This window comes from Neocloeon triangulifer, unplaced genomic scaffold, assembly GCF_031216515.1.
Source record: "Neocloeon triangulifer isolate White Clay Creek 2 clone unplaced genomic scaffold, ASM3121651v1 ptg000017l, whole genome shotgun sequence".
NCBI classification, from domain to species: Eukaryota; Metazoa; Arthropoda; class Insecta; order Ephemeroptera; family Baetidae; genus Neocloeon; species Neocloeon triangulifer.
In genome coordinates this window covers 3331316-3356430 of record NW_026775559.1, presented here as the reverse complement: position 1 = coordinate 3356430, position 25115 = coordinate 3331316, and the positions used below count along the sequence as shown (strand labels likewise).

Here is a 25115-nt window from a genome sequence, read left to right as displayed (position 1 = left end):
AATCATCTCAGTATGCAATCAATTTGATCTGTGCGATATATAATAACGGAGGGTTGATTTTAAGCGCCTCTGGCGGCGCCAGAAGGAACTCGGCGGCGGGGATAAATTTTGCCGCGCGGTCGCCGTGGGCTGCGAGTAGGGCGATTGGCCGGGGCTGCTGGAGGAGGGCTGCCGTTGGCCGCTGCGAGAGCAACACGCTCGAACACGTGTCTGTCTGTCTTGTCGAAGCAGCTGCCGGGACGGGATGACAGAGGGCCGCAATTCGGCAGCAGACGGCCGCAGAGCCTCCTGGGAGTTGGAGCTGGACAGCATGGACAAACGCACCCGCTTCCAGGTCAACCGGGTCGACACGACCAACGCCGACGAGGGCGAAATGCAGAAGTTGACGTCCAACCCCGACCAGGACGACCAACCGGACGCGGCCGGTGAGTGCAAAAAACGCCAAAATCGGGCTCAAATCCGCGAATTTGAAAATGAGGAGAGTAAAAGCGGCAGCGCCGCGTTTTGGCGCGCTCTCGGCAGGGAGGAATTTATTTATCCCCGAGGGAGGGGGAGGCTTTCCCCATACTGTGCTGCTGTGCTTTAGTGAGAGGAATAATAAAAAAGAAACGCATTCCGATCCAATGCATCTTTCTTTCTTTCCTTCAGAAAGTTGCTGCGCCAGAATTTCGCCCCCGGCGCCGGCTTAAATTGCATCGGAATTTTGGCGCCGGGAATATTTAAATGCCCACATTTAAAATTATTTTCATTTTTTCAGGCAATTAAATTTAAATGAAGATTCGGGCTTTTCCTCGTTGCAAAAAATGGTTTTTTATTCAAAAACAAACGGCTCTACCAGTTTGTTACCCCGTAAATTTTATCAACAAAGCACACAATAAAGCAAAAAATCCTCCAACACCCAAAGCCCCCGAACAATTTTCAACCACAATGGTCATTCCTTATTTTAAAGGAAAATCAGAGAAAATCAGGGCCATCAGCCAAGAAGTTGCCAGAGTGCGAGTTGCTTTCTCAAACTCTTCAAATCTGCGAAAATGTTTAATGCATGTAAAACCCAAATGTGAACCTGCTCTGCGTAATTGTGTATACCGCGTGCCATGCGCCGATTGCTCTTCAGTTTACATTGGGGAGACAAAAAGACACGTTTATTTCCGATTTGACGAGCATAAAAGGGCAATTTCAAAAACTTTTGATCCGGCTTCAATTGGGACGGACAGCAATGGTTTTCAAATAGCTCAACACGCGACTGAATTTGGCCACTCTTTTGCATGGTCAGATGCAACGGTTATTAAATTCGAACAAAATCAATCAAAAAGAAAAGTGCTGGAAGCAATGGCAATGGCATGCGGTAATAATGTAATAAGCCAACCGAGCCACCAATTCGATCAAAGGTGGATGTCCTTTTTGAGAGAGGAAGCAAACAGCTTTTTCTCGAAAACGCATAATGTGCCCGACGTCATTCGGCGCCCCCGTGGTCGGCCGCGCCGCGCGCTAAACACCCAATAAAGATCACCTCCCCCAATCAATCTGTCTTTAGCTAGCTCATTCTTGTATTAGTCAGCGAGCAGCGCGTTTGCTCATGAAATAGGTTGGTACTTGAATTTGTTAGTTTTAAGATTTTTATTTTTATGTTAAAATGTGGTTTTTTAAATTTTGCTGATTTTTTGTATTTTTTCTTGCTCATGAAATAGGGTCGCAGACCGTGACCGAAACTGGTAGAGCCGTTTGTTTTTGAATAAAAAACCATTTTTTGCAACGAGGAAAAGCCCGAATCTTCATTTCCATGATCATCTCCTCGAGTGTCAACTTCTTCAAACAAATTAAATTTAAATTGATATTATGTGATGTCCTTGATGTTTTAAATTATATTTTCAATTTTTGTCAATTTATTATTATTTTTTCATTTTTTTAATCGCAAAAATTTTTCTTTTCTTATTATACGAATAAAATGAATTTTCCATTGCATCTCTAAACAACTAAAAAAAAGCAATTTTTTTTTTATTAAATATTTTCATTGAACTTCAATTTAATTATTTTATAGATTTTCTACTTTTTTGTGTTTGTTCTGCATTATCCTTTCTACGGCTTCGTTAAAAGTCCAACACTGGATCGTGAGTCGTTTTCCACTTGTTTGTAGTTTTCATTTTCCGTAGCTGACAACGAGAGCAAATTTATTTCCCCTGAATCACCATTCCCAGAAGTAGGGTGGAATTTTATCTCAAAAACTTAACTGCCTCATTTTTTCTATTCTTTATTTTTATTACCCGCGTCGTCTTCTGCGCTAAACCCTTGAGTTGAAATAAACTCCTTATTTTTACGCAATTCAGAAATATTATTATTACTAAATTTTGATTTGCAAGTGAAATGTATGCGAGTCGCGGATGCAACGTGCGGGAGTCGATGGGGCCCGACAGGGAGATAAATGCGCGCAAATCAATAATATCAGACACGCCAGTGGAAAGAGCAATGCGCCGGCCGGCGGAAGATAAAAGGCCGATTTCCATTGTCACTTACGTTTTTAAATGCCCACGAAATTGACCTTTCCGCGCGGTCCGTGGTTTCATGTATTATTCAAAGCAGCGCGACACCACGCTTTAGCCACGTTTTTGTCTCGTCGCGGTCGCGGCAAAAACCAAACTTTTTATATAAAAAGCCTCTTTTTCCTCCTCTCTGCTCCAACCAAAACACTCATAATCTGCGTAAACATGTGTGGTATTTATAATATTTTGGTTCAATCCTTCCCGACCACAAACCTTGCAATAAAGGAAGTAGTTTTTTCAAGTAGTTTTGTACTAAATTTGAATAAAGTTCAGTTAAATATTGATGTTTTTAATTTTGGAAATGAAGAAAATTCGGGCTTGTCCTTGTTGTAAAAATTGTTTTTATTCAAAAACAAAACTACCAGTTTTTAATTTTGTTTTAAATTGAATTGTCTTTCGAGAGTTAAGTTTTCAATGCTGTTTCAAAACTTTTATTTGCATAATAAATTCCCTCCAATTTTTTTCTGAAATTTATGCACGATCGTTGATTTGCTTATTTATTATTTTTTAATTTTTACCGACTCCACGTAATATCATCTATTTCTCCCAAGCGAAATTAATTTTTTGTATGCAATTTTGGCAGACATGTCGACTGGGTACGACACAAAGTACGCCAAGAGTTTCCGCCACTTCACCAGGGAGGCTCTGCCCCGCCTGGACAACTACCGCAACATCATGTCCATCCAGGCAGCCTATCGACCGACCCTCGACGAACTCCACAACGCCACAGTCCACGGAAAGGTAAGACCCTTGCCCCCGACCCTTTGCGATTTATTATTTTTCTCCGTGCATTCGTGACCGGGCGGCGTCTAGACTTTGATTCCGTCGTCATTAGAGAGAGTGATTGGTTTACGATTCGGTCAAAGCTGCCTGCGGCCGGAATGCGTGGAATAAAAAAAAAAAAAATTAAGAGTGCCGCTGAATTTTTCTTCCATCTCTGACCTGCGTGTTGATAGTCTGAGCGGCGGCGCAAGAAGTGTCTGTGACCAAAGCCAAGGCCGACCGGTGCCGTTTGCCGCCAGAAAAAAAGAATGAAAATAACACAAAAAGTGAACTTGATACGACGGCTATCAGCCTCTGGCTCCGAGCTTGCTGCCTGCATAATTTCATTCCGGTGCATCTGATGCTCCCAGACCACTACAGTGAGCGAGCAACAGAGGATTCGTTCGACCACATATAGATTTTTCGGTTGCGGCAAACAAAGGATTAAAATCCTATAGAATTCGATTAAACGAGAGCTTTTTCATGTAAAATTATCTTAAATAGAGTGATTTATCTTGAAATTTATATTGCAATTTCAAATTCTCAAGACACTTTTAAATAAAATAATAATATATTAGAGTTATTAAAACTGCTTACTACTTCCATCAGGAAGCAAGTTAATAATAAGTGAACATTTCATTAATGTTTCTAAAAATTCAATTCAAGTTAATAAATAAAAAAATTAAGCTTTTTACCTCCTCATCCAATTAAATTTTAAAGCTCGTTTGATTGAAGAATCTTATTTATTTCATTTCAGCATCTTCTTTCAATTTGATTTATGAAGGCAATCTGCCTTACATTAATTTAATCCTTACCACTTATTATAAACAGTTTCATTGCCCAGCATTTATTTATTTCAGGTGAGCACTGACTTCTTTTAATGTGAATTCCAGACAATGATGCAAGCTTCATTAATTAAAAACATAAAAGCGCACCTGAGATAAATAATGCAGACTATAATTCAAACGCCCCTTTTTAAACTTGTAAATTAAAATTGCTGAGAACGAATCTTGACAGAAATCCATGCCTATAAATTTACAACTTTCCTCCCATGCAACCCGGTAAAATTTACATTTTCGCCTGAGCGTTCCGAGAAACCCTCCTCACTATTCTAGTGCGAGATGTTTGCACATTTCATCGTCCGAGTCAGCATCCAGGACAAAAGTAGCCAATTAGTTGAGTGATTTCCAAGAAGAAGCTCTCGCATGAAAGCGTTTTTGTTTGTTTGCTGAGCAAATTAGCGCACAGGTTGATTGAGGCGAAAAGAATTTATGGGTGTGCACTAATGGTTGTTTGGCTAATGAGATGCATATACGTGTGGGTCTGTGATTGACGTCGTCTGACAAAATCAAAGCTCGCTCGTGTTCTGTTCGGGTCACGCGCGAAACGCGAGTCTTCGACAATGCATGCTGACCGGAAACATTAAAAGACCCGGTGTATTTGTCACTTTTGACAACTTCCGAGCCAGCACAAACTGCACGTCACTGGATAATTTTATCTTGGGGAGCGAATTTCCGTACTGTGTTGTTGAAACCAGATTTATAAAGGATGAAGACAATCACTAAAATTTATAATGAAAAATGATTTTCATTTCTTTTAACGTTAATTTGAAATTAATTAATATCAATTGTATCAATTTGTGACAATTTGTGAAGGTTTAATTAAAAAAAACTCAAATACAAAAGCAGTTTGTTTTATGTAAATAATGTTTTCTGATTAATTACTTCAAATAAAATCAACCTGCTTTATACATTTTTCATTTATTTTCCAGTTCAATTATTTTCAGGAAAGTCAAACAAAACAATCAACTGTCATTTTTTCGTATACCAATATTAAATTGGTTAAATTGATTTAAAATACAATTTAATTTATAATTGATAATTTTGTTTTTAAGCTCATTGATGTTTCTAAATAATCGTACCTTTTAAATTATTATGGTTAATTGTTCTTGATGTAACTGAACAAAAATTAATATTAAAACTACAACACGTCCATCGAAAGCAAGCAGTATTCATTTTTTTCTAGCTTTGAATAAATCCTGGCAGTGAAATCAGAAAGTGGATCACGCCGGCCTTCCCGTTGATTTTCAATCACCGCTGCAAACACATGAAAATTCTGTGTTTGATTTCCGCAAGAGCATATTACTGTTATCGATGTAAATTGTAAGGGTTCGGCAATAAAAAGATCGCTCTTCAAGGCTTTCCCGCCGGGAATTATGTGTGAAAATCCACCGCTTCAAAGCCGTTCCGCAGACGAACCCGTGTTTGAAGTGTCGCGGGTGAAAAACGCGCCGCCAGATTTCGCGCAGTTTCTTTTCGAGCTCTCGTCGATTCCGATCACGAGCCGCAGTGATTTCCACACATGCAATTGGCCACTGATTGCCAGCACTAGGACAGGTCTTAATTGGCGCATAAAGGAATCCATTAACCGCCACTTACACAGCAAGAAGTCAATTGACTTCTCACTTGACAGTCGGCGGTATAAAATTAGAAATTTGCAAAACGGAAGTTGCATGGCTAACTAAGTTGGCTTGCGAAATCAACGGTAATCCGCTCGGAATGCGAACGACCTTAAAGAAAAATTAATTGTCTGAAATAATCGTAGCGCAGCATCAAATCCATGATGAGATCCCTTTCGAAAAAAAGTTGCAAACTTGAGATATTTTGTCATTATTTAAAAAAACATAGCAAGGTTAAAAACGAGCATATAATTTTGCTTCGGTTTGGGTCTGAAGAATTGTGAAAATTAAACTATTCCTGCTATTATAACTATTAATGCGATTTATTTTTTAAATTTCTTCTTGAACTTTGGAATTGCTGTCAAGAGTTATCCCAGTATAATTATGCAGTATTTTTTTGAGGAATTTTTAGGTTATTAATCTATTTACTATAGTGTAATTTAAAATTTTTGAATTCGAAGTCGGAGGAAAAAAGTTTTATTGATGGTGAAATAAGAAAAGAAAAAATGTCAAAGGGCAAACGACTAACACCTTGATAAATTTGAATCCGGTATCCGGTCGAGGTGCGGTGACTTTTTGCCAACTGCAGCTCACAATCTTTTTTCGCTTAATCGTTACGTCACCGCTCTCATCCGGTGATAATCCTTCTCAGTTTACAAACATGGAAGGGAATATTGTGAGTCGACACCCAGCTGTATATTATGGACCCTTTTTTTTATAAATTCATCCACTTTTAGGAATGATATCAAATTAGGTCGACGAATTTATTGCCAAGGCGCTGTGTGTTTGCATAATAGAGAATGAAGTTGCGCGAGTGATGGCACAAAATGTGTCAGTGTAAACAGAAAAAAATAAACAGCTGGCACATAAATTTATCATGAATGACGCAAGAAAGACGGCAGTGCAGCGTAAAGTAGCGTGAAAAACGCTTAAATTTACCCCAATACTTATTTTCTGGGCAAGATTTATCCCTGGTGATTTAAGCAGATAAATTATTTTATACATTAAAATGAACAAACTCGTTTTGGATTCCTTATGGATTTGACAATTAATTTTGCATACTGACTATTAAATTAACATTTAATTTTCTTATGGAAATTTAATGAAAAAATGTTTAAAAGTCAAAATTTTTTAAATGATATTTGGAAAAAAAAATAATTAATGATAAGCCTGCTTTAAAATTAAACTTTTGCGGCATAATGGAATAATGATATAGTAAATAAAATTCAAGGCAGTATTATACATTTTATTTATGTTTCAAGATTTTCACACTCACATTGAGCAAAGCTTGAGCAACAGACATTGAAGCAGCCTCTGCACAAAAACATCGCGTCGGCAAAATTACCCGAGAAGGTGTTACTCCTTTTTTGTCAAGCTTGTATAAAATAATTTCCATGCAGCCAAGCATTCATTCAGCACTAAAAGTTTCGCAGCGTCAAATGGGCGGTTGCGCCGCTTTTTTGGATGCTTAAACAAACGACAGCCACGCTGTAATTACATCTCCTTCTAAAAGTCTCCTTCCTTCTTATAACCATGAAAAAAATAATTAAAGTGCAAATTGTTGCAAAAACTGAGGCTTCAAGGGGGAGAAAACGGCTATATCATTGTTTGATAAGTAAGCTGTTGTACAAAAAAAGTCGCTGACAGTGTAATTAAATTCAATTGGAGAATTTTTTACATCAGGTGCAAAATTATCGCTGAATCGTTGATTATTTTCAGTGAGGAAAAATAATAAAATATTTACTAGAATTTCATATACAGTGTTAAAAAATAAGGACAATTTTATCGAGCTTTAATTTATTTTTCCACATTTTCTCCACATTTCATTAAATTTATACGCAGAAAATTTCACTTTTACTTTAATTTAATGTTGAAAATAATTATAAAAAAATTAATTTTTAGGCATTAGGGCATAAAATGAATGGAAGAGGCAAGTATAGAAATGAATTGAATTATGTACTATCAAATTTCTCATAAATAAATTTTTAGACCTCGTAGAAAAATGTGACTTAAATTCTCCATTTAATTTAAATGATAATTTTCCTCATTCATTATTTAAAATTTAATTTACTCTTCGGCTGTCAGCTGCGTTTGCTGCAGTATAATATGCCGAGAAAAGTTTTGAGGAAAGTTGGCACCCAGCACTCAGTTAAATTGCGGTAACTGCAGTCATCGTAAAAGACTGCGGGTGGCGCAAACCTGGTGAAGTTCTTTGAGAATTTCGCCAAAGTGGCGCCGCCGATAATTACATGACAAACGGCGTGGCATTGCCGCAGGTCAAGTGAAATTAAGTAAGAAAGACTTTCGGCGATGAACACTCCGTCAGTGTCAGGTGCAAGGCGAGTCATTCACCTTTCTCGGCTGCGCAGCTGCCTCTCTTCTACGCCCCATGCTTGATGATAAAAAATGATCTGCCTCTTGCGAATATTTCTCCCCACGTCTGCTGATTGTTATTCCAAGCAAATCGGTTGCCAGTTCCTCCAATCGATCGACTCCTTTCTGTTTTTTGCTATAAAATTCATCAGTTAATATTCTACGAAGTCGCTATCGCTTTCAAGTTGGAGGCTTTTTTAGTATTAAATGCAAACCATTAATGCTTCAATAAAATGAGTGGAAATTTTGAAGAATTTTGCATCCTAAGCAAACATTTCAAAACTTTTCAAAAATGTCTTTTATTTATACAAAAAAAAAAAACTGATTGAAAAAAACTCCAAAATTTTCCAAATTTCCTCTTCTTTGAAAGTGTAACTATTTTTAATTAATTATTAAAAAAAAAAAAAAAAAAAAAAACAGGATTTCCTCCCTTCAAATTGTTGATTTTCTTTTACAAAACTAGTGATGTTAACTTTTAATTCAGCATGTCAGTGATTCATGAGCTAATCTTAATCTTCCAATCGATTATGAACTCAATTATAATAATTATAATTATTATAACTCAATCCCCATTCTACATTTCTACATTCGTACTTTGAGCCAATGTGTGGAATTCATTAATTACGGTAAATACGTCTCTCTGCCATTGTTTTTATTTGCCGAGCTGCCTCTCTCTGTGTGTTTGAGCAGCAGCCTTGGACTGAAATGCTCACTCTCTTGTGCTATACCAAGTAGAATTAATTAACCGAGTGGATGTTTGCTCCTTTGACGGGTTGAATTATAATTATTTTTAAAGCAATTTCTTTTCTGCACTGCTATCTCTATAGTTTGTTATTTTTCTATTTAATTGTTTGTTTTGTGGCGATTGCCGCCGCAATTGCGTCATTGCCGCTGATCAATCAGTTTATTTGCGAGGAATTGCTCTTAATCTCGCCGACCCCTGACCTTATCCTCTCAATTCTTTAGCCGGGCGGTGGCACAAATTGAGAGATATCCGATTGTCGTTTCTGGAGCACGCTACAGCCATTAAACTGTTCGGGGTTTGGGAATGTGAACAAATTTGAGTTCCACTCAAATACCAAATGACAAAATGGTTTGATAAACAAACAAAAATTCAAATAAAAGAAAAAATAATTATTTTCCACCTTACATTTGATTCCCCATTTTAGACTAAAGAGGAGGTTAAATTTGTTAAATTTAAAATATCGTTGTTGCTGGTTGTTGCAAACTTTGGTTTTTGAGCTGTGTTTTTAAATTTTTGCAATATTCTATTTTTTCAAGAGTATGAATTATAATAAAAGCTCAATCTGATAGAAATATGATATTATGTTATTTTCTATCACATTCATAAATTATTTGTTCTTTCAAAGGATTTGTTAAAAACAATCCATCCATTTTAGAAAAAGGTTTGCATATAATCCACAACCCTTCGATCAAATATCGTGCAGTCAAACAAATGGATCTGCGCTCTCGTTCCAGTCTGCAGAGTGGCTGGACCTTGACGCTGCATTACTGGCCAAAAGCCGACCAAATGCATTTAATTTTGCGCCCACGTGCACTTAATTCTTCCACACTCACGTCGGGCATCCGACGGAGTGAGTTCGCGATGCGGAAAATGCAATCGCACCATGAATTCCACATTTTTGCACACAAACAGGCACTGATTGTGGGCACGGAGGAATCTCCGAAGCGCACTTCCCAAACAAATCAACACGCCGACGTCTCTTGGATTTATATCCCTGCGAATTGTTTGCTTAAATTCCTACAATCTTGTGCAGTTTATTTACTTTAAATGAATTCAATTCTTGTGCTACGTATGGATGAGTCTAAGTTTAAATTTAAATTTTCTCTACATTAATTTAGGTCTCCTTTTCAAAAAAATAAATAATCATCTTTTTTTTAAATAGATTTTTATGTTTTTGGAAATTGCTTTTATAGATTGTCGATATAGGTATTAATTACCCACATTTTACAAACTTATTATATATATTTGAAAATATTTAGTCATACTAATTTTTAATGAATTGAAATTAAAATATTTAGATGAATTCCAAAAATTCATTATTTATTGCTCTTATTAAAATGGGATAAAAATTATTTGTAAAATTCATTGTCAGAGCAGAATTGGAATTCAATTCCAGTTCACCATAATTAGGTTGTCAAGCTGACTGATCAAGCAATAAACAAGTGTGCCCTGAATATTAACCATCAATTAATTATTTTCTCGAAATCACACTCTTGCGCCGATTTGATTCATGAATTGCCGCGGTGACCCACTTGCACATACGTCTAATTGAATCTGAAATCATCACGATTTTCAGGCAAGCAATAATAACAAAGAAGTGCAACCGGACTCATTGTCTCTTGGTAAAAGCAATAAGTGGAGTATAATGTTACCATCGCGAGCTGTCGTGATTTTCAATGCGCGGACGGCGGCGCAATTCCCTCACGTGTCGGCGCAAGAGAAATTAAAATTTTCATAAATATTTCTACTCGGCGTTGAGTTTCCTTCTGCCTTGATGTACGCGTTTTCAAATTTTTTTCCTCAAGTGCGCCAGACTGCTTTAGTGCGTAGGGGCGTTATTTTTCCTTCGATATTATGGTTTATTTTTACACTCTTACCCCGCGAGAGAACAGATAGATGGACAGGCAGGCGGATGGAAATGCACTTTACGGCACATTGTGATTTATAACCTCTCCGACTTTAGTACTGATGTAAGTGTTATGGACATACAAAAGTCATGCGAGGTGCAGAAAAAGCAATTTTATTGTCGGTTCGTCTATTTGCAGATCATTGAAAGTTGGAGAAAGAAAATGTTTGTATAAATCCGTGCTTAAAAAGGCTAATAAAATAACTGAATTTAAAATTAAAAACCAGATTGAAGAATATTTTAAATAATTTTTGGTATGAATTTTTTGAAATCATTTGTTCTTCTTCATATTTCGAAGTCCGAAGTTCATTAAATGTAAATCTAATATCGTCGAACAATTCATAGGTATCAATTTATATAGTTACGTTATTTTTTAAACACGTGAAAATAATATTATAAATTTGTGCTCTAATATTAAATTTTAAAGGTAATAATCACAAAATTAATTTCTATATAATCACTGATTATATCTAGATTATTTCGTTATTTCCAGCTTGCGTCATTGGGAGCTACTTTTAGACCAGCACATTTTCAAGCAAATTTATCGAATTACACCCTCGATATCTATCTTTATACTTTGGCTCCATGGAAACGACCCAATTACAATCTATAAATCAATTGACCATTTGTTACAGCACTAGCAGCTGATAATAATAATGCTCGCGACAGGCTTGCCATGACTAATTTAGTCGTACTATTCATATTTGTAAATTACATTCTTTTTTCATTTTAATTTTCAAAAAAAGAAATTTTGAATTTTATGAAATAGCAGCAAAACTAATGGGAAAAAATTAGTTTTAGCCAGTTTAAGTTTTGGAGATTTGATTAATTGATTTTTGTAGCAAGTGAAATGCAACACAATCTACATTTTTCAAATTTTTAAGATCATCCAGTGCAGTATTTTTCAAACATAACTCTTTGATTTATTGCCTTACGTCATGCTTCAAGTGAACCAAATTAAAGTCATTTTATTTTATTTTTAAACCAACAAGACCATATTTTAAATTTGAAAGGTACAAAAGACTGTCTGCTTCTTAATACGGAATGACGTGGTAGTTTCTGCCTGAAATTTGCATTGTGTTCACTCTCTGCTCCTTCACTCAAACCATGACTACACACACAGGGGCTTATGATGAATGAACTGATTTTCTATGCAACTTGGCGCCAAGTACGGAGGATGACCAAGTCAGATCACCAGCCAAGATTGTTATACACTTAATTTTTTTTCGCAAAGTCTGTCTGAACCGCTTTCAAAAAACCTTTTATATTTTCCTCCTATACTAAAATACTTGAAATGACGCATCTGAAACGGAGGCGGCGATTTCCTGTACATTCATTTAAAAGGCGTGCCGCTTTTTAAGTTATTGCTGGCGCCTGACTGTGGATCAAATTTTGGACATGCCACTCGGCATCGTGTAAAGGCAGGGTTCGCGTGAATCGCGCCTTGTTTCGCTGAATTATTCACAAGTCACAAACGCATTTGGAAAGGTTAGTCACCGCGTGTAGAACGAGAAAGTTGAGCTCATTGGAATTCCTTGTTAACGCGACTGTTTTCAGGGCACATTCTAAGTCGTAAATTCCAATTAAATTCCAGTTCAGAATGTTTTTTTGCCGACAAATATTAAAAATGTATTTAGACTGGAGACAATTTCTAGTCCAAATTTTTTAATTCACTTAAAACTAATTATAATAATAGGATCATTGCAAATATATGTTATTCTAATTTCAAATAATGTTAAACTAAAAACGACTTATTTGGAATTTATTAATTTTTTTCCTTCGTATCTATCTATTTTTTATGAAGTAGAAAATTTAATATAATTGCTGTTTGAAAATAATGATCCTACCAGCCTAAAAATGTGCGTTTATATTTTAATCTTTTAGATAGATATTGTCTTTCAGTACTCATCAAATTTAAATAATAACAAAATCAGATTTTAAATCGTAGTACGTAAAATCAGTTATTCAAGGCTTTTCAATATTTAATCAATTTAATTTATGAGTAATCTTTAAAATTTAATTATTATGTCACTATTAACATATTGCATATTTAGTGGCAAAGTATGTAATTTTTATCTGGTCCAACTATTTATTCAGTGAATTATTATTGGTCATACACTTGAAATGAAATAATCTCTCATTTATCAAAATAAATCAATGCTAAATGCTTTCTTTTTTATTTTATCAATATGTTTAATCGCCTCTGATTGATAGCGAGTGATCTCCGAGTACCGAGTACGTACTCTGGATAGAATTGGGGTGAGAAGGAATACTGCTCACTTATTGTTAGGGCATCAACAAAATCCTTTTTAACTTTTAACGATGCGCCGCCGTTTCATTACTCTTTATATTATATTCAAATCCAAACTGGCCCCAACGGCGTGACGTGAGATGGATGATGCGCTGAATTCCATTGTGCCTGTTCAGGCGCACCGTCATTAAAACCGAATCTCGCCTCAATTAAAACAAGGCCGACCTGTCGAAAGATCCAGCAGCGGCTTTGGTCAGGATGAAAAAGTCGACAAACAAAAACAACGTAGAGGGGCCGCTCCTAGGAGATCAATAATTTATGCATTATTTATTGTTTGCCTTTGACACGCTTGATTGGCGAAGGATGGAAAAATAACTCCAGCATCCTGTGTCGATATAATATATCGTCTTACATAAAAAAGAATTGAACTCGAGGTGTCTTGGCCCTAATTGGCGGGTAACGAGTGCGGTTTTTCACTTTGATGGACGCGAGTTTTCTGGTTGGTGGAGATTATTGCCCGACAATAGGGCGTCAAGGCACTAGTTGGGTGTTGGGTTACAATAAAATTATTGATTGTTTTGAAGAAATTTAGAATGAATATAAGAAACTAGCAAAATCAATTTATTTTACTAGTCTTTTTAGTTCTGTAATTATAAGGAATATTTAATTATTTATTCTCAATCGTAAGCTTTTCATTAAATTAATTTAAATTTAATTTAATCATGTCTGTCCATTTTAACCTTTAAAATTTTGTGTACTAAAATCCTATCTAACGGTCTATAGCTGGTCAATGAACCTATATCCTTTGGATATCAAATTTTAATCTTTTAATTTAGCACTTTTGCATTTTCGTTCCAACTCCATTAATGCTCATAGCGGCTCAAAGAGACTAGATTTTATAAATGGCTTCAATAAATTTAATGACATGACAAGCTCTTGCGAATCGACGTATTTTGGCGAAACAGGTTCCTCCTTTCGTCCAAATGGATTTTCTTTGCCCTGGCCAAGAGCAGGATCTGCTGGTTTTTCCTTGGGATGAATCACACCTCGCAGCAAAGCTGCCTTTACAAGAGAGTGTCGCTTGATCAGAGAGGACCAGTTCTCGCTCGCAACATGAATGGCTTTGTCGCATCCATGCATGAGGGTCGTCAACCTTCTGCACGCCAGAAAACACAACATTCTCAATCCTTTCTTTCTTTCCACCTCGCCATAAATCAACGCAAGTTTCGCTGTCCTCGGGAATCGACCGTGAAAGCAGATAATGCACTATTCTTGCTCACAAAATATCCCTAGAAAAACTGACAAGTTACAAAAGGGTCTGGAAAATTGCCACGCTTTCTATATCATAATTTACAACCAAGATTTTTTGCCCCTTTGGTAATCATGTTTGTTCCTCACAATGTTGTAAATCATTCCTGATTCGTTCGAAATTAAGGGAACACCAGTTGCTTTATTAAAGGTGTGCGTGCGACTAATGCTGTGCCTTATAATATATTCACAATCGCAGGCTGGAAATCTCACGTGTGCGTCATTTGAGCCGATCAATAGGATCAACAGCTTGATGTTTATATTTATCCCCACCTCCCGGTTGGTTCATCCTCATAAATGATGTGAACAAAAGTGAAAGAGGAATAATTATTTGAATGGTAATTGTTTGCAAACGTGAAGACAACTATTGAGATTTTGAATAGTGAAAAAAAAACAATGAATTTTATTAAATTTTTAATTCACTTTTGGAAAATAATTAAATTAAAACCTTATTGTATTTCTTCAAGGCAAATAATAAACCAGAAGACACGGTTGCTTACACAAGAAACTGTTTTGCATGCTGAAAGACAATAAAAAAAATGGGTGAATACACTCCCATGTGGCACTCCTTGCGCAGGATTATTATAATTATATGCGCAACCAGGCAACTTGTTTTGAATTTGAACACGCCACATCCTAATTGCGCGGTAATTAAGGCCACTTTATACCAATCAGGTCCACGACGTTTCACTCTCGAAAATGCATTTTTTCTTAAACAAACTTATCTCACCTCTCTTGTATGGTAATTAGGCCAACCCTATAATTGGAGTTCAAAGACCAAAAACGGCTTTCGTAAACGCTGCTCGCCCGAGGGGAGGATTGAAATTTATTGTCCCGCACCTGGCAGAACACGAATCGCAGCGTTGTTCATTGTTCCAAGTACTGCACACTTGCGTCACTTGCATGGCATTGCTAAAAATTGAAAAGCACTCAGGTTCTCAGAAGGAACAAGTTTTGCTCCCAAAGATTTTATCGCGCATGTAGGTAGAAATTTATATGCGACTGAATTATTTAAATATAAAAAGAAAAAATTATTTCCTCGAATTTTTCCATATCTTCTCCTTTATAATTTTCTTGCATTTTTGTTCCAGCCGGCCCAGACGCACTTGTCCATGCCCCAGGATGGGGGCGAAGGGGTGGTCAAGTTCGGCTGGATCCAGGGCGTTCTGGTACGATGTTTGCTCAACATTTGGGGTGTCATGCTCTTCCTCAGACTTTCATGGGTCGTCGGCCAAGCAGGAATCGGTAACAAATCATGCATTATTTATTTAATAAAATATACCCCTATTTAGATTATTTAAAAACGAGTAGAATTTTCCAATTTTTTTTTATCCAATTATTTTGCCAATCGATCAAATTCAGGTCAGGCATTCTTGATAATTTTGATCGCGAGCACCGTGACCATGCTGACTGCTCTGTCCATGTCCACGATTTGCACCAATGGACAGATCAAGGGAGGTAAGGAGACGAGCAGTTGTTCTCGTTACGTGTGCGCGGTGTTGAATATGAATAACAACCCTCTCTATATGAAATACTTGTTGAATGTTCCCCCAGAGCTTTGATCGTGATGTAGTTTTAGTATGTGTCTGCATTAGATTAGTTTCTTTTTGCAGGCGAAGCCATGCTTTTGATCCTTGCCACGTCTGTGGTCACCACAATCACAGCCATCTCGATGGCTGCCATCAGCACAAACGGAGAAATCAAAGGAGGTAAAATTGGCACATTTCTTCATTTTAAATTTTTCTCAGAAATGCATTAAAATTCTTCAAAAATTGTATTATTCGAGATGCCCAGAAATTATAAAAGAGAAGTACATAAATCAGTGTTTTGTGTTTTCCGCTCTGCTTATTCTTGTAATTTTATTTATGCAGTATATAGGAGTGATGGCTGTTTGAATTAGTCAAAACAGTTGCTTTTGTAATAACAAATTTTTAAATTTCAAATAAATTGTTTCAGAAAAGGTTTCAAATTGTTAATGCTGTCTGAAATTTTTAGGAGGGACGTACTACATGATTTCTCGATCCCTTGGTCCTGAGTTCGGAGGCTCCATCGGACTGATTTTCTCTCTGGCAAACGCTGTAGCCTGTGCCATGTACGTGGTCGGCTTTTGCGAGTCTCTGACTGACCTTTTGGGCACCTATGACCTCAGCATTGTCGACGGAGGTCTCCAGGATGTCAGAATCATTGGGTCAATCACAATTGTAATTCTGACAGTGATTGTTGTTGTTGGAATGGAATGGGAAGCAAAGGTGAAAACTAATAAAAATAAAAATTTAAAAATTGTTATAAAAAATAATTTCAGGCCCAAAATGTACTTTTGGTTATTCTGCTGATTGCTATGGCCGATTTCTTGGTTGGCTGTTTCTGGGGTCCCATAGACGATGAAGAACGCGCCAAGGGCTTTATTGGTTTGAGCTGTGAGTTTGTAAAAACTTATTTTTAGTATTTTTTTACTTCTAAACTATCAAATTTTATAGACGAAACCTTGAAGACAAACTTCTTCTCTGATTATCGTGAAGATAAAGACACTGGAGTAAGACACTCATTCTTCTCCGTCTTCTCAATCTTCTTCCCGGCCGCCACTGGAATTTTAGCCGGTGCCAACATCAGTGGTGACCTCGCCGATCCCCAAACGGCTATCCCGAAGGGTACTTTGCTTGCTATTGTCATTACATCTGCCTCATACCTGGGCTTTGCTGCCCTTGCTGGCGGCTGTGTTGAGAGAGATGCTAGTGGCAACGTGACAGTTTTGGAAATGGGGGGTGACATCAGTGTCTGCCCTGAAGGTGGATGTGAATGGGGACTAATGAATAACAAACAGGTAAAATTAAGAAATTTTCATTTTTTTTTTCAAAATAAATTAAAAATATATTTTTGCAGGTCATGGAACTAGTGTCAGTATTTGGCCCCTTGATCTACGCTGGCTGTTTCGCAGCCACCCTCTCGTCTGCCCTGGCCAGTCTTGTGTCTGCACCTAAAGTTTTCCAGGCTCTGTGCAAAGACAACCTTTATCCATACATTTCTGGTTTTGCCAAAGGTTATGGAAAGAACAACGAACCCGTCCGTGGCTACATTCTTACTTTCATCATTGCCGTTGCCTTCATTTTGATTGGTAAGGACTAAGAGCTGCAAATGTAATGGAATTTATAAAAAATATTTTTAGGTGAGCTTGATGCAATTGCTCCACTTATTTCCAACTTCTTCCTTGCTGCCTACGCATTGATCAACTTCAGTACATTCCATGCCTCACTGGCTAAGCCTGTTGGATGGAGACCAACATTCCGAGTAATATATTATGGATATAAATTTCCACTGTTCATTTAAATAATATTTTTCTTTCAGTTTTACAATATGTGGCTCAGTCTGATTGGTTCAGTTCTTTGTATATCTGTAATGTTCCTCATTAGCTGGAATACAGCCCTGCTTACTTTACTTGTGGTTCTTGCCCTATATTTGATAGTGACGTATAGGAAGCCAGGTAAAATTCAACAAAAATTTATTAACAATATACTATTAACTATTTTTTATTGAATAGATGTGAACTGGGGATCAACCACTCAAGCTCAAACTTACAACAATGCATTGATGTCGGTGCAGCAGCTAAGCAATGTGGAGGACCATGTCAAGAACTACAGACCGCAGATTCTCGTCCTCTCAGGAATGCCAAGCTCAAGACCACCTCTTGTTGACTTTGCCTGGCTAATTAGCAAGAATCTCTCCCTCATGATTTGTGGCCACATTCTGCAGGTATTTTAAAAATTTTTTTGGAGAATTTTTAATTTTGACACATAACTATGTAGGGTCAAGTTCCTCAAAGGGCAAGAAATGCCCTCAGCATCAATGCACAGGACTGGCTGCGGAAACACCATGTAAAAGGATTCTACTCACTGATTGATGACCTCAGTTTTGAGAACGGCGCCAAATCTCTGATGCAGGCATCGGGAGTTGGAAAGCTGAAGCCCAACATACTTTTGATGGGCTACAAGGGCAGCTGGAGGGAGTGTTCGTCACAAGAGCTCACTATGTATTTTGACACAATGCAGTGAGAAGATTCATATTTTCTATGCTGAACAAGGGAAATGCTAATTTTTTATTCTATTCTAGCAAAGCCCTTGATATGCACCTGGCAGTGGCCATTCTTAGGGTGCAGGAAGGTTTTGACTATTCCAAGGTGGTTGCCTCAAACGAGGAAGTGATGAACGGAAAGGCAGCCAAGGGCATTGTTCCCATTCCACACAGCAATTCCACCGAATCACTCCCCAGAAATCAATCTTTCTCGCAGATGTCTCAAGGTAATTCTCCCTTAATTATTAATAATCTTATAAAAAAATATCATGCTTTTAAACTAACAATTAAAAATAATAATTATTTCCTTACTAACTCATAATGCTGACAGAGCTGGCCAAATATTTGGGGGTGGGCTTTCTTACAATTCATAGGGGTAAGCCCATAGTTGATTGTAATCACAGACTAACATGCGTTAGTCTGTGATTGTAATGTTGCTAATAAAGCTTTCGACCGGCTTAAAATGCTCCACTCCCTTAAATAACCCAAAGTAATCTATTGGAATAAAACTGTTTGCTTTGTAACACATGCTTTTGCTTAAATTTTCCCAAAGTTTTTGAGACGTATTGTAATCATTGTCATATTCAGCTGCCAGCACCACCAGTGACATTACTCCTCCGGGTTCGCCAAACCCCAGCAGAAGCCGAAACTCGAACAGCCCAGTTGGTCCTCCTGCAGATGTGGAAAGTGGAAATGTAGCTGAGCAACCGGCAGAAGAAAAAGCCACTCTAGCCATTCCTCAGCAAAAAAGGGATAAGGAGAAGGAGAGTTCCAGGGCCGACTTGTACAAGTAAAATTTACTTACAAAAAACTGACACATTCACTAAACTTGTATCTCAGGGGCCCTGGAGGAACCGACTTGCCAAAAGAAGTAATTCACAATTTGACCCAGTTTACGAGGAAACAGAAAAAGGGCACCATTGATGTTTGGTGGTTGTACGATGACGGAGGCCTGACCCTGCTGCTGCCATACATCATCAGCACAAGGAGGAACTGGTCCACTTGCAAGCTTCGAGTGTTTGCCCTTGCCAACAAGAAAGACGAATTAGACACTGAGCAGAGAAGGTAAATTATAAACAGATGAAGCTTATTTATACAATTTATTTTATTTTTTTAACATAAAGCATGGCGAGTTTGCTATCAAAATTCCGCATCGATTACTCTGACTTGAAGATCATCCCCAACGTCACCAAAAAGCCACAAGAGAGCACAAAACAGTTCTTCGACAGTCTAATCTCAGACTTGACAAAAGACAAGGAGGGAGAAGAGGATAGTGGTAGGCTCGAGAAAAATATTTACGAGTTGTGCTAATTGTTTTTAACACAGCTCCCATTTCTGAATCTGAACTTCTTGCCATGAAGGACAAAACAAACAGGCATTTAAGGTTGAGGGAACTTTTAATGGAGAACTCTAAAGAAGCAAATCTTGTTGTCATGTAAGTTTATCCTTTTTTCTTTAAATTCTTCACTAATAAAAAATTGAAAAGGACATTGCCAATGCCTCGGAAGGGAGTTGTCTCGGCGCCTCTCTACATGGCCTGGTTAGAGACCTTGACGAGGGACATGCCCCCCTTCCTGCTGGTCAGAGGCAACCAAACCTCCGTTCTCACTTTCTACTCCTAGTCGCCGTGTCGGGATTTCAGTATTAAAGACTTGTGGTGGTGGGGCCGAGATGCAAGAAAATCTAATAATTCCAGTTCATTGTGCTTTATGTTTGTACATTTCATTTTCAAGCTAGGTTAAAGAGCAGCTGCCACTTTTTTACTCGGAATTAATTATGTAATTCATTGTCATACCTAGATTATTTGTACTTAATGTAGCTAATCTAAATAGAATGAATCTCCTTGTGTGTTAAAAAATACAATACTTCTGTTTGAGATGCATTTAACATCAAAAGAGGAGAACCTCTTGATTGTTTCCGTTTATATAATTTCCACAGTAAATGAGAAGTATTTCCGATTTTACCCAACGACCAGTTTAACATTTACCCTACTTTTTCAGTAGCCTGTATTGGTTCCAGAGAGACAATTCTCTTCTGTAATTGTTCACTTGCAATTTTTGTTTTAAATCACATTGATGTGCCTATAAAGAAAGTACATGATATTTTAATAAAAATCTTACAATGGATAACACCAGTACTATCATTTCCATAAAATGTCTTGTATAACATACTTAGCAGAATGAAAACAAAGAGATAATAAAAATAACAAATACCCTATAATTATAAGATTGGAGCTTGCCTTCCACCAGCACAAAAAAGGGCACAGGCCGAAAAGACACTTTGTCTTGGCCTGATCAAACAAAATCTAAAAAGAAAGAAATTTATTTAACCTACTTTAATTTCACTGTTGTATTTCCCCACAAGCTGGAGAAGGGAAGGGAAAACTTGATAAGAACTTAAATATGGCGTTGATGTCAACGCAACGCATTTCATTCCAAGTTTCGGCTTTCAAAAAAGAACATTAATAAAAACATTTTAAAACTTCCGTTTGTGGTGAGCCAGTTTATTTGCTCAACGCTCGCACCATGGCTCGCAAGCATTTTCCAATTTTAATTTTTTTAATATCGATTGTGATTCAAATCAACTGTGATCCCCACTGTGGCTATGAAGTGAGTTCTCCGAATTATTTATAACAAAAAAGAAGAGATTATAATTTAATGAATTCTGAAAATTTAGGCATGTCCAAAGGCTAAGCCTAAAGTTCTCACTGTTCACTTGGTACCTCACACACACGACGATGTTGGCTGGGTCAGAACTGTTGATGAATATTTTTATGGAGGTCAATGAGATTTATGGTTTTCATTTTCCTAAGGGTTAAAACATCACCTTTCTATTATAGTTAGTCATTCAGCTTTCGACAATGGCGTAAAAACCATCATAGAATCAGTTATTGAGCAGCTGGAACTGGACCCAATAAGAAAGTGAGTCAAACCATATAATAATAATATTTCATTTCACGCTTCAAAAAATACTTTAATAAATAAAAATTAAATATGTAATTTACATGCAGATTTATTTGGGTTGAAACTTCATATTTATGGAAATGGTGGTCTGACCAAAAAAATGAGACCTTGAGGAATAAAGTGAAACAGTTAGTGGCCACTGGCCAGCTAGAGTTAACAGGGGGCGCGTGGAGTATGAATGACGAGGCGGTGACCCATTACCAGAGCACCATTGACCAGTTCACCTGGGGCTTCAGGTCAATCTTATGATTTCTTTGAGATTATTTGTATAAATTTTGTTTATATAGACGTCTTTCTGATATTTTTGGCGACTGCGGTCGGCCGCACGTCGGTTGGCAAATTGATCCTTTTGGCCACTCAAGAGAAACGGCCTCTCTGATGGCTCAAATGGGTTTTGATGGCCTCTTTTTTGGTCGACTTGATGAGGATGACAAGCAGAATAGGATGAAGTCAAAAACGATGGAAATGATTTGGCGTGGAAGTAAAAATCTTGGTATTTATAAATTTAGAGATGCATAAAAATTAAAGTAAATTCGCGATTTTTAGGCGTAGATTCCGATCTTTTCACCGGCGCCTTGTTCAACCAATACAGTCCCCCAAAAGGATTTTGCTTTGACGTCAAATGCAGTGATTACATCGACGAAAGTCCAAATGGGAATTTTAAAGAAAAAGTGATAATCGAAGCAATAATTTTATTTAAACTTATTTTTTTTAACTCCAAAGATTTCCGATTTTATTTACAAAGCGAAAAGTCAGGCTGAGAGTTTCCAGACGAAAAACGTTTTATGGACGATGGGAATGGATTTTCAGTACACTGTAGCGAGAACTTGGTACACTAACTTGGACGTTTTGATCAAGTGAGTAATAAATGGTTATGCAACCCGGCGCCCATCCACGTTGTACAAGTTGCCTAATCTAACAAGTACCAGGGGCTTTAACAAAAATTCAATTTCAGACATGTGAACGCTATTTCTAATGAAACTGGAATCGTTGCCGTTTACTCGACCCCCTCGTGCTACCTACAAGCTTTGCACAATGCCAATCAAACGTGGCCAGTTAAGGAGGATGACTTTTTCCCATACGCAAGCAGCGCTAACGTGTATTGGACTGGGTATTTTACATCCAGACCAAATTTGAAAAGATTCGAACGCGTCGGAAATAATCTTTTGCAGGTTGACAGTTATTAATTAATAAAACTAAATAAAATAAAACTTTTTGCTTAAAAAGGTCTGCAAACAATTGCACGTTTCCACTGGGAATGAAGAAACAGAAAATTTAATATCCCTCCGTGAAGCGATGGGTGTTTTGCAGCATCATGACGCTATAACCGGCACAGAAAAGCAATATGTGGCAAACGATTACGCCAAAATATTGGACATGGCAATAAAGAAATGCGACGAAACAAACTCAGAACATCTAAAGTTGGTTTTTTTAAGTAAAATGTTAAAAGTTTAATCATTAAATTTTAGTTTACTGGTCAAATTAGTCTCGAGCGACGAAGATGTCGAGTTAGAGAAGTGCCCATTATTGAACATAAGTAAATGCTCAATATCTGAAAAAGAAGAATCATTTGTAGTCACAGTTTACAACCCACTGGCAAGGATAGTAAGCAAATTTGTTCGTTTGCCAGTTGTGGAAGTGGGGCACAAAGTTGTAGACCTAAGTTCTGGTAAAATTTTTAAACTGCCATGTTCATATTTTTATATAATTTTTTTTTTTAAACAAAAAGGAAAGAACATTCAAATACAGTACATGCCCGTGCCAGAGGAAATCAGGAACCTATCATCTTTGAACAAAAGCGATGTTACTCATGAGCTTATTTTCGAAGCCACTGACCTTCCTCCTTTAGGTTTTAAATCGTTCCACGTTAAACAAGCCAAAAATTTTAAAAACATACCACTGATAAATGGAAGCAAAATTGAGAATGAAATATCAAACGAAGTGAGGAAATAAATTTCAACATTAAAATGTTATATAATCATTTTTCAGTTTGTTAAAATAAGATTTGACGAAAAAAGTGGGAAAATGGTCGGAATTACGGTAGATGGAGTTCAAACGCCTATTAATCAGCAGCTCCTGTACTATGTCTCAGGCAGAAGAGACCAAAATAAAAGACCATCAGGTGCTTACATATTCCGGCCTGGAACAAAAAATCCAAAGACAATCACTGAAAAAGCGGAAATTAAAATTTATAAAGGTAAAATTTTTAAAATCAATTAAAAATAATTTGTATATGTATTATTATTTTTAAGGCCCTCTCGTTCAAGAAGTACATCAGAAATTTTCTTTTTGGGCAACCCAGGTGATTCGAATTTACAAAGGTAACAAGCATGTTGAGTTTGAGTGGCTAGTAGGGCCCATACCGACAGAGTATATTAATTTTTACTCAATTTCGCAATAATATAAGATTATGAATTTTTATTTTCAGAGACCATTTTGGAAAGGAAGTGATTTCCAGGTTTTCTTCGAACATGTTGACCAACGGAGAGTTTAAAACCGACTCGAATAGTCGGGAATATTTGAGACGTAAAAGAAACTACCGAGCCTCTTGGGAGGCAAATATTAAGGAACCAGTGGCTGGGAACTACTACCCTATCACATCAGTCATTTCAATGCAAGACAGACAAACAGTGGTTTCTGTTTTGACAGACAGGGCTCAAGGAGGAGGAAGTATTGAAGATGGAAGCCTCGAACTAATGGTAAAGTAACAATATGCAGGTCAAATGCAGATTAATTATGAATTTATAATTCTGTTAATTCAGGTTCACAGACGACTAGTGGAGGACGATGGCTTTGGGGTGGATGAAGTGCTGGATGAGCGTGAATGGGGCAAGGGAATGATTTCCCGCGGTCGACACGTTTTATTTGTGGCTCCACTTGGGTCAAACGCCACTGCCCGTCTACGCGATATTGTCCAGCGTGAAATGGTTTTGGAGCCAACTTTGTTCTTTACACCCACAAATCTATCTCCTGAAGAATGGAAACAAACATTCCACGCTGAGGTTAGTTAAAATATAATTGAAGGGAAAAAAATACAGAATTTTAACTTAAACAATTTATTGAAATTTTTAGTTTTCCGGGATAGAAAAATCTTTGCCCTATCCTCTGAATTTGCTCACTCTGGAGCCATGGAAAGATGGACAAATTTTAATCCGTCTTGAGCATGTATTGGAAAAGGATGACGATATGGCCATGCCAGAATCGGCTCAGGTGTCCTTACAGGTGTGATGACACACCATAAAATTTTTAGGAATCAGATAAAAAATTAAATTAAATTGTAGGAATTGTTCAGCTCTGAGATAGAAAGCGTTTCCGAAATGACTCTTGGAGCAAATCAAAAGGTTGCGGACAGCAAGAGATTTACTTGGATTGAGGACACGTGGCAGGAAAGATATGGAAACGTCAATATAGATTTTAACCGCCGAAAAATAGCTAGGAACGTCTTTGACGCCTCTAAAAAATATATTGTAATTTTGTATCCGATGCAAATCAGAACTTTTATAATAAAGTTTGTCTAGAGACGAAAATTTGTGTATTTTTTAAATTAAATATGAACCTCATTAAAAATTACCAACGGAATAAATGGGAACAAAATGAAAATTACAATTCGACCTAAAACTCAAGCTTTTTGAAATTTTGAAGAAAAAAAGGGAACTACCTCCTTTCCAAAATGATAAAAAAGCGATAGTATACGTGACGGTTTTCAGTATGCTGATAAAAACCTGGTATTCGCTTGGCAATTAAAAA

The 25115-nt window shown here is 37.1% G+C and overlaps 2 protein-coding genes across 2 annotated transcripts; both read left to right on the top strand.

Annotated features, from left to right (window-relative positions):
* Window positions 1–153: 153 nt before the first annotated feature.
* On the top strand, window positions 154–20534 carry LOC132203230 (solute carrier family 12 member 1). The gene is made up of 18 exons (XM_059630853.1): window positions 154–425; window positions 3121–3278; window positions 15432–15585; window positions 15954–16049; window positions 16336–16589; window positions 16643–16757; window positions 16818–17161; window positions 17221–17452; window positions 17504–17625; window positions 17683–17818; window positions 17876–18087; window positions 18141–18382; window positions 18445–18632; window positions 18994–19195; window positions 19246–19470; window positions 19530–19681; window positions 19732–19840; window positions 19892–20534. The coding sequence occupies exons 1-18, from the start codon at window positions 245–247 to the stop codon at window positions 20025–20027; spliced, it is 3258 nt and encodes a 1085-aa protein (XP_059486836.1). The 5' UTR covers window positions 154–244; the 3' UTR covers window positions 20028–20534.
* A 326-nt stretch (window positions 20535–20860) lies between these two features.
* Window positions 20861–24886, top strand: LOC132203317 (lysosomal alpha-mannosidase-like). The gene is made up of 17 exons (XM_059630993.1): window positions 20861–21014; window positions 21082–21184; window positions 21245–21326; window positions 21416–21604; window positions 21656–21861; window positions 21915–22039; window positions 22092–22225; window positions 22324–22540; window positions 22596–22789; window positions 22838–23037; window positions 23098–23309; window positions 23358–23565; window positions 23621–23738; window positions 23797–24067; window positions 24131–24370; window positions 24441–24590; window positions 24650–24886. Exons 1-17 carry the CDS (start codon window positions 20931–20933, stop codon window positions 24884–24886), a joined length of 2970 nt encoding a protein of 989 aa, XP_059486976.1. The 5' UTR covers window positions 20861–20930.
* Window positions 24887–25115: the final 229 nt, after the last annotated feature.

Coding starts and splice junctions, on each gene's coding strand:
- LOC132203317 (XM_059630993.1), top strand. CDS start 20,931: ATGGCTCGCAAGCATTTTCCAATTTTAATTTTTTTAATATCGATTGTG. Junction 24,371..24,440: donor AACAAACATTCCACGCTGAG/GTTAGTTAAAAT, acceptor TGAAATTTTTAG/TTTTCCGGGATAGAAAAATC. Junction 24,591..24,649: donor CGGCTCAGGTGTCCTTACAG/GTGTGATGACAC, acceptor ATTAAATTGTAG/GAATTGTTCAGCTCTGAGAT.
- LOC132203230 (XM_059630853.1), top strand. CDS start 245: ATGACAGAGGGCCGCAATTCGGCAGCAGACGGCCGCAGAGCCTCCTGG. Junction 19,471..19,529: donor TTAGACACTGAGCAGAGAAG/GTAAATTATAAA, acceptor TTTAACATAAAG/CATGGCGAGTTTGCTATCAA. Junction 19,841..19,891: donor GAAGCAAATCTTGTTGTCAT/GTAAGTTTATCC, acceptor AAAATTGAAAAG/GACATTGCCAATGCCTCGGA.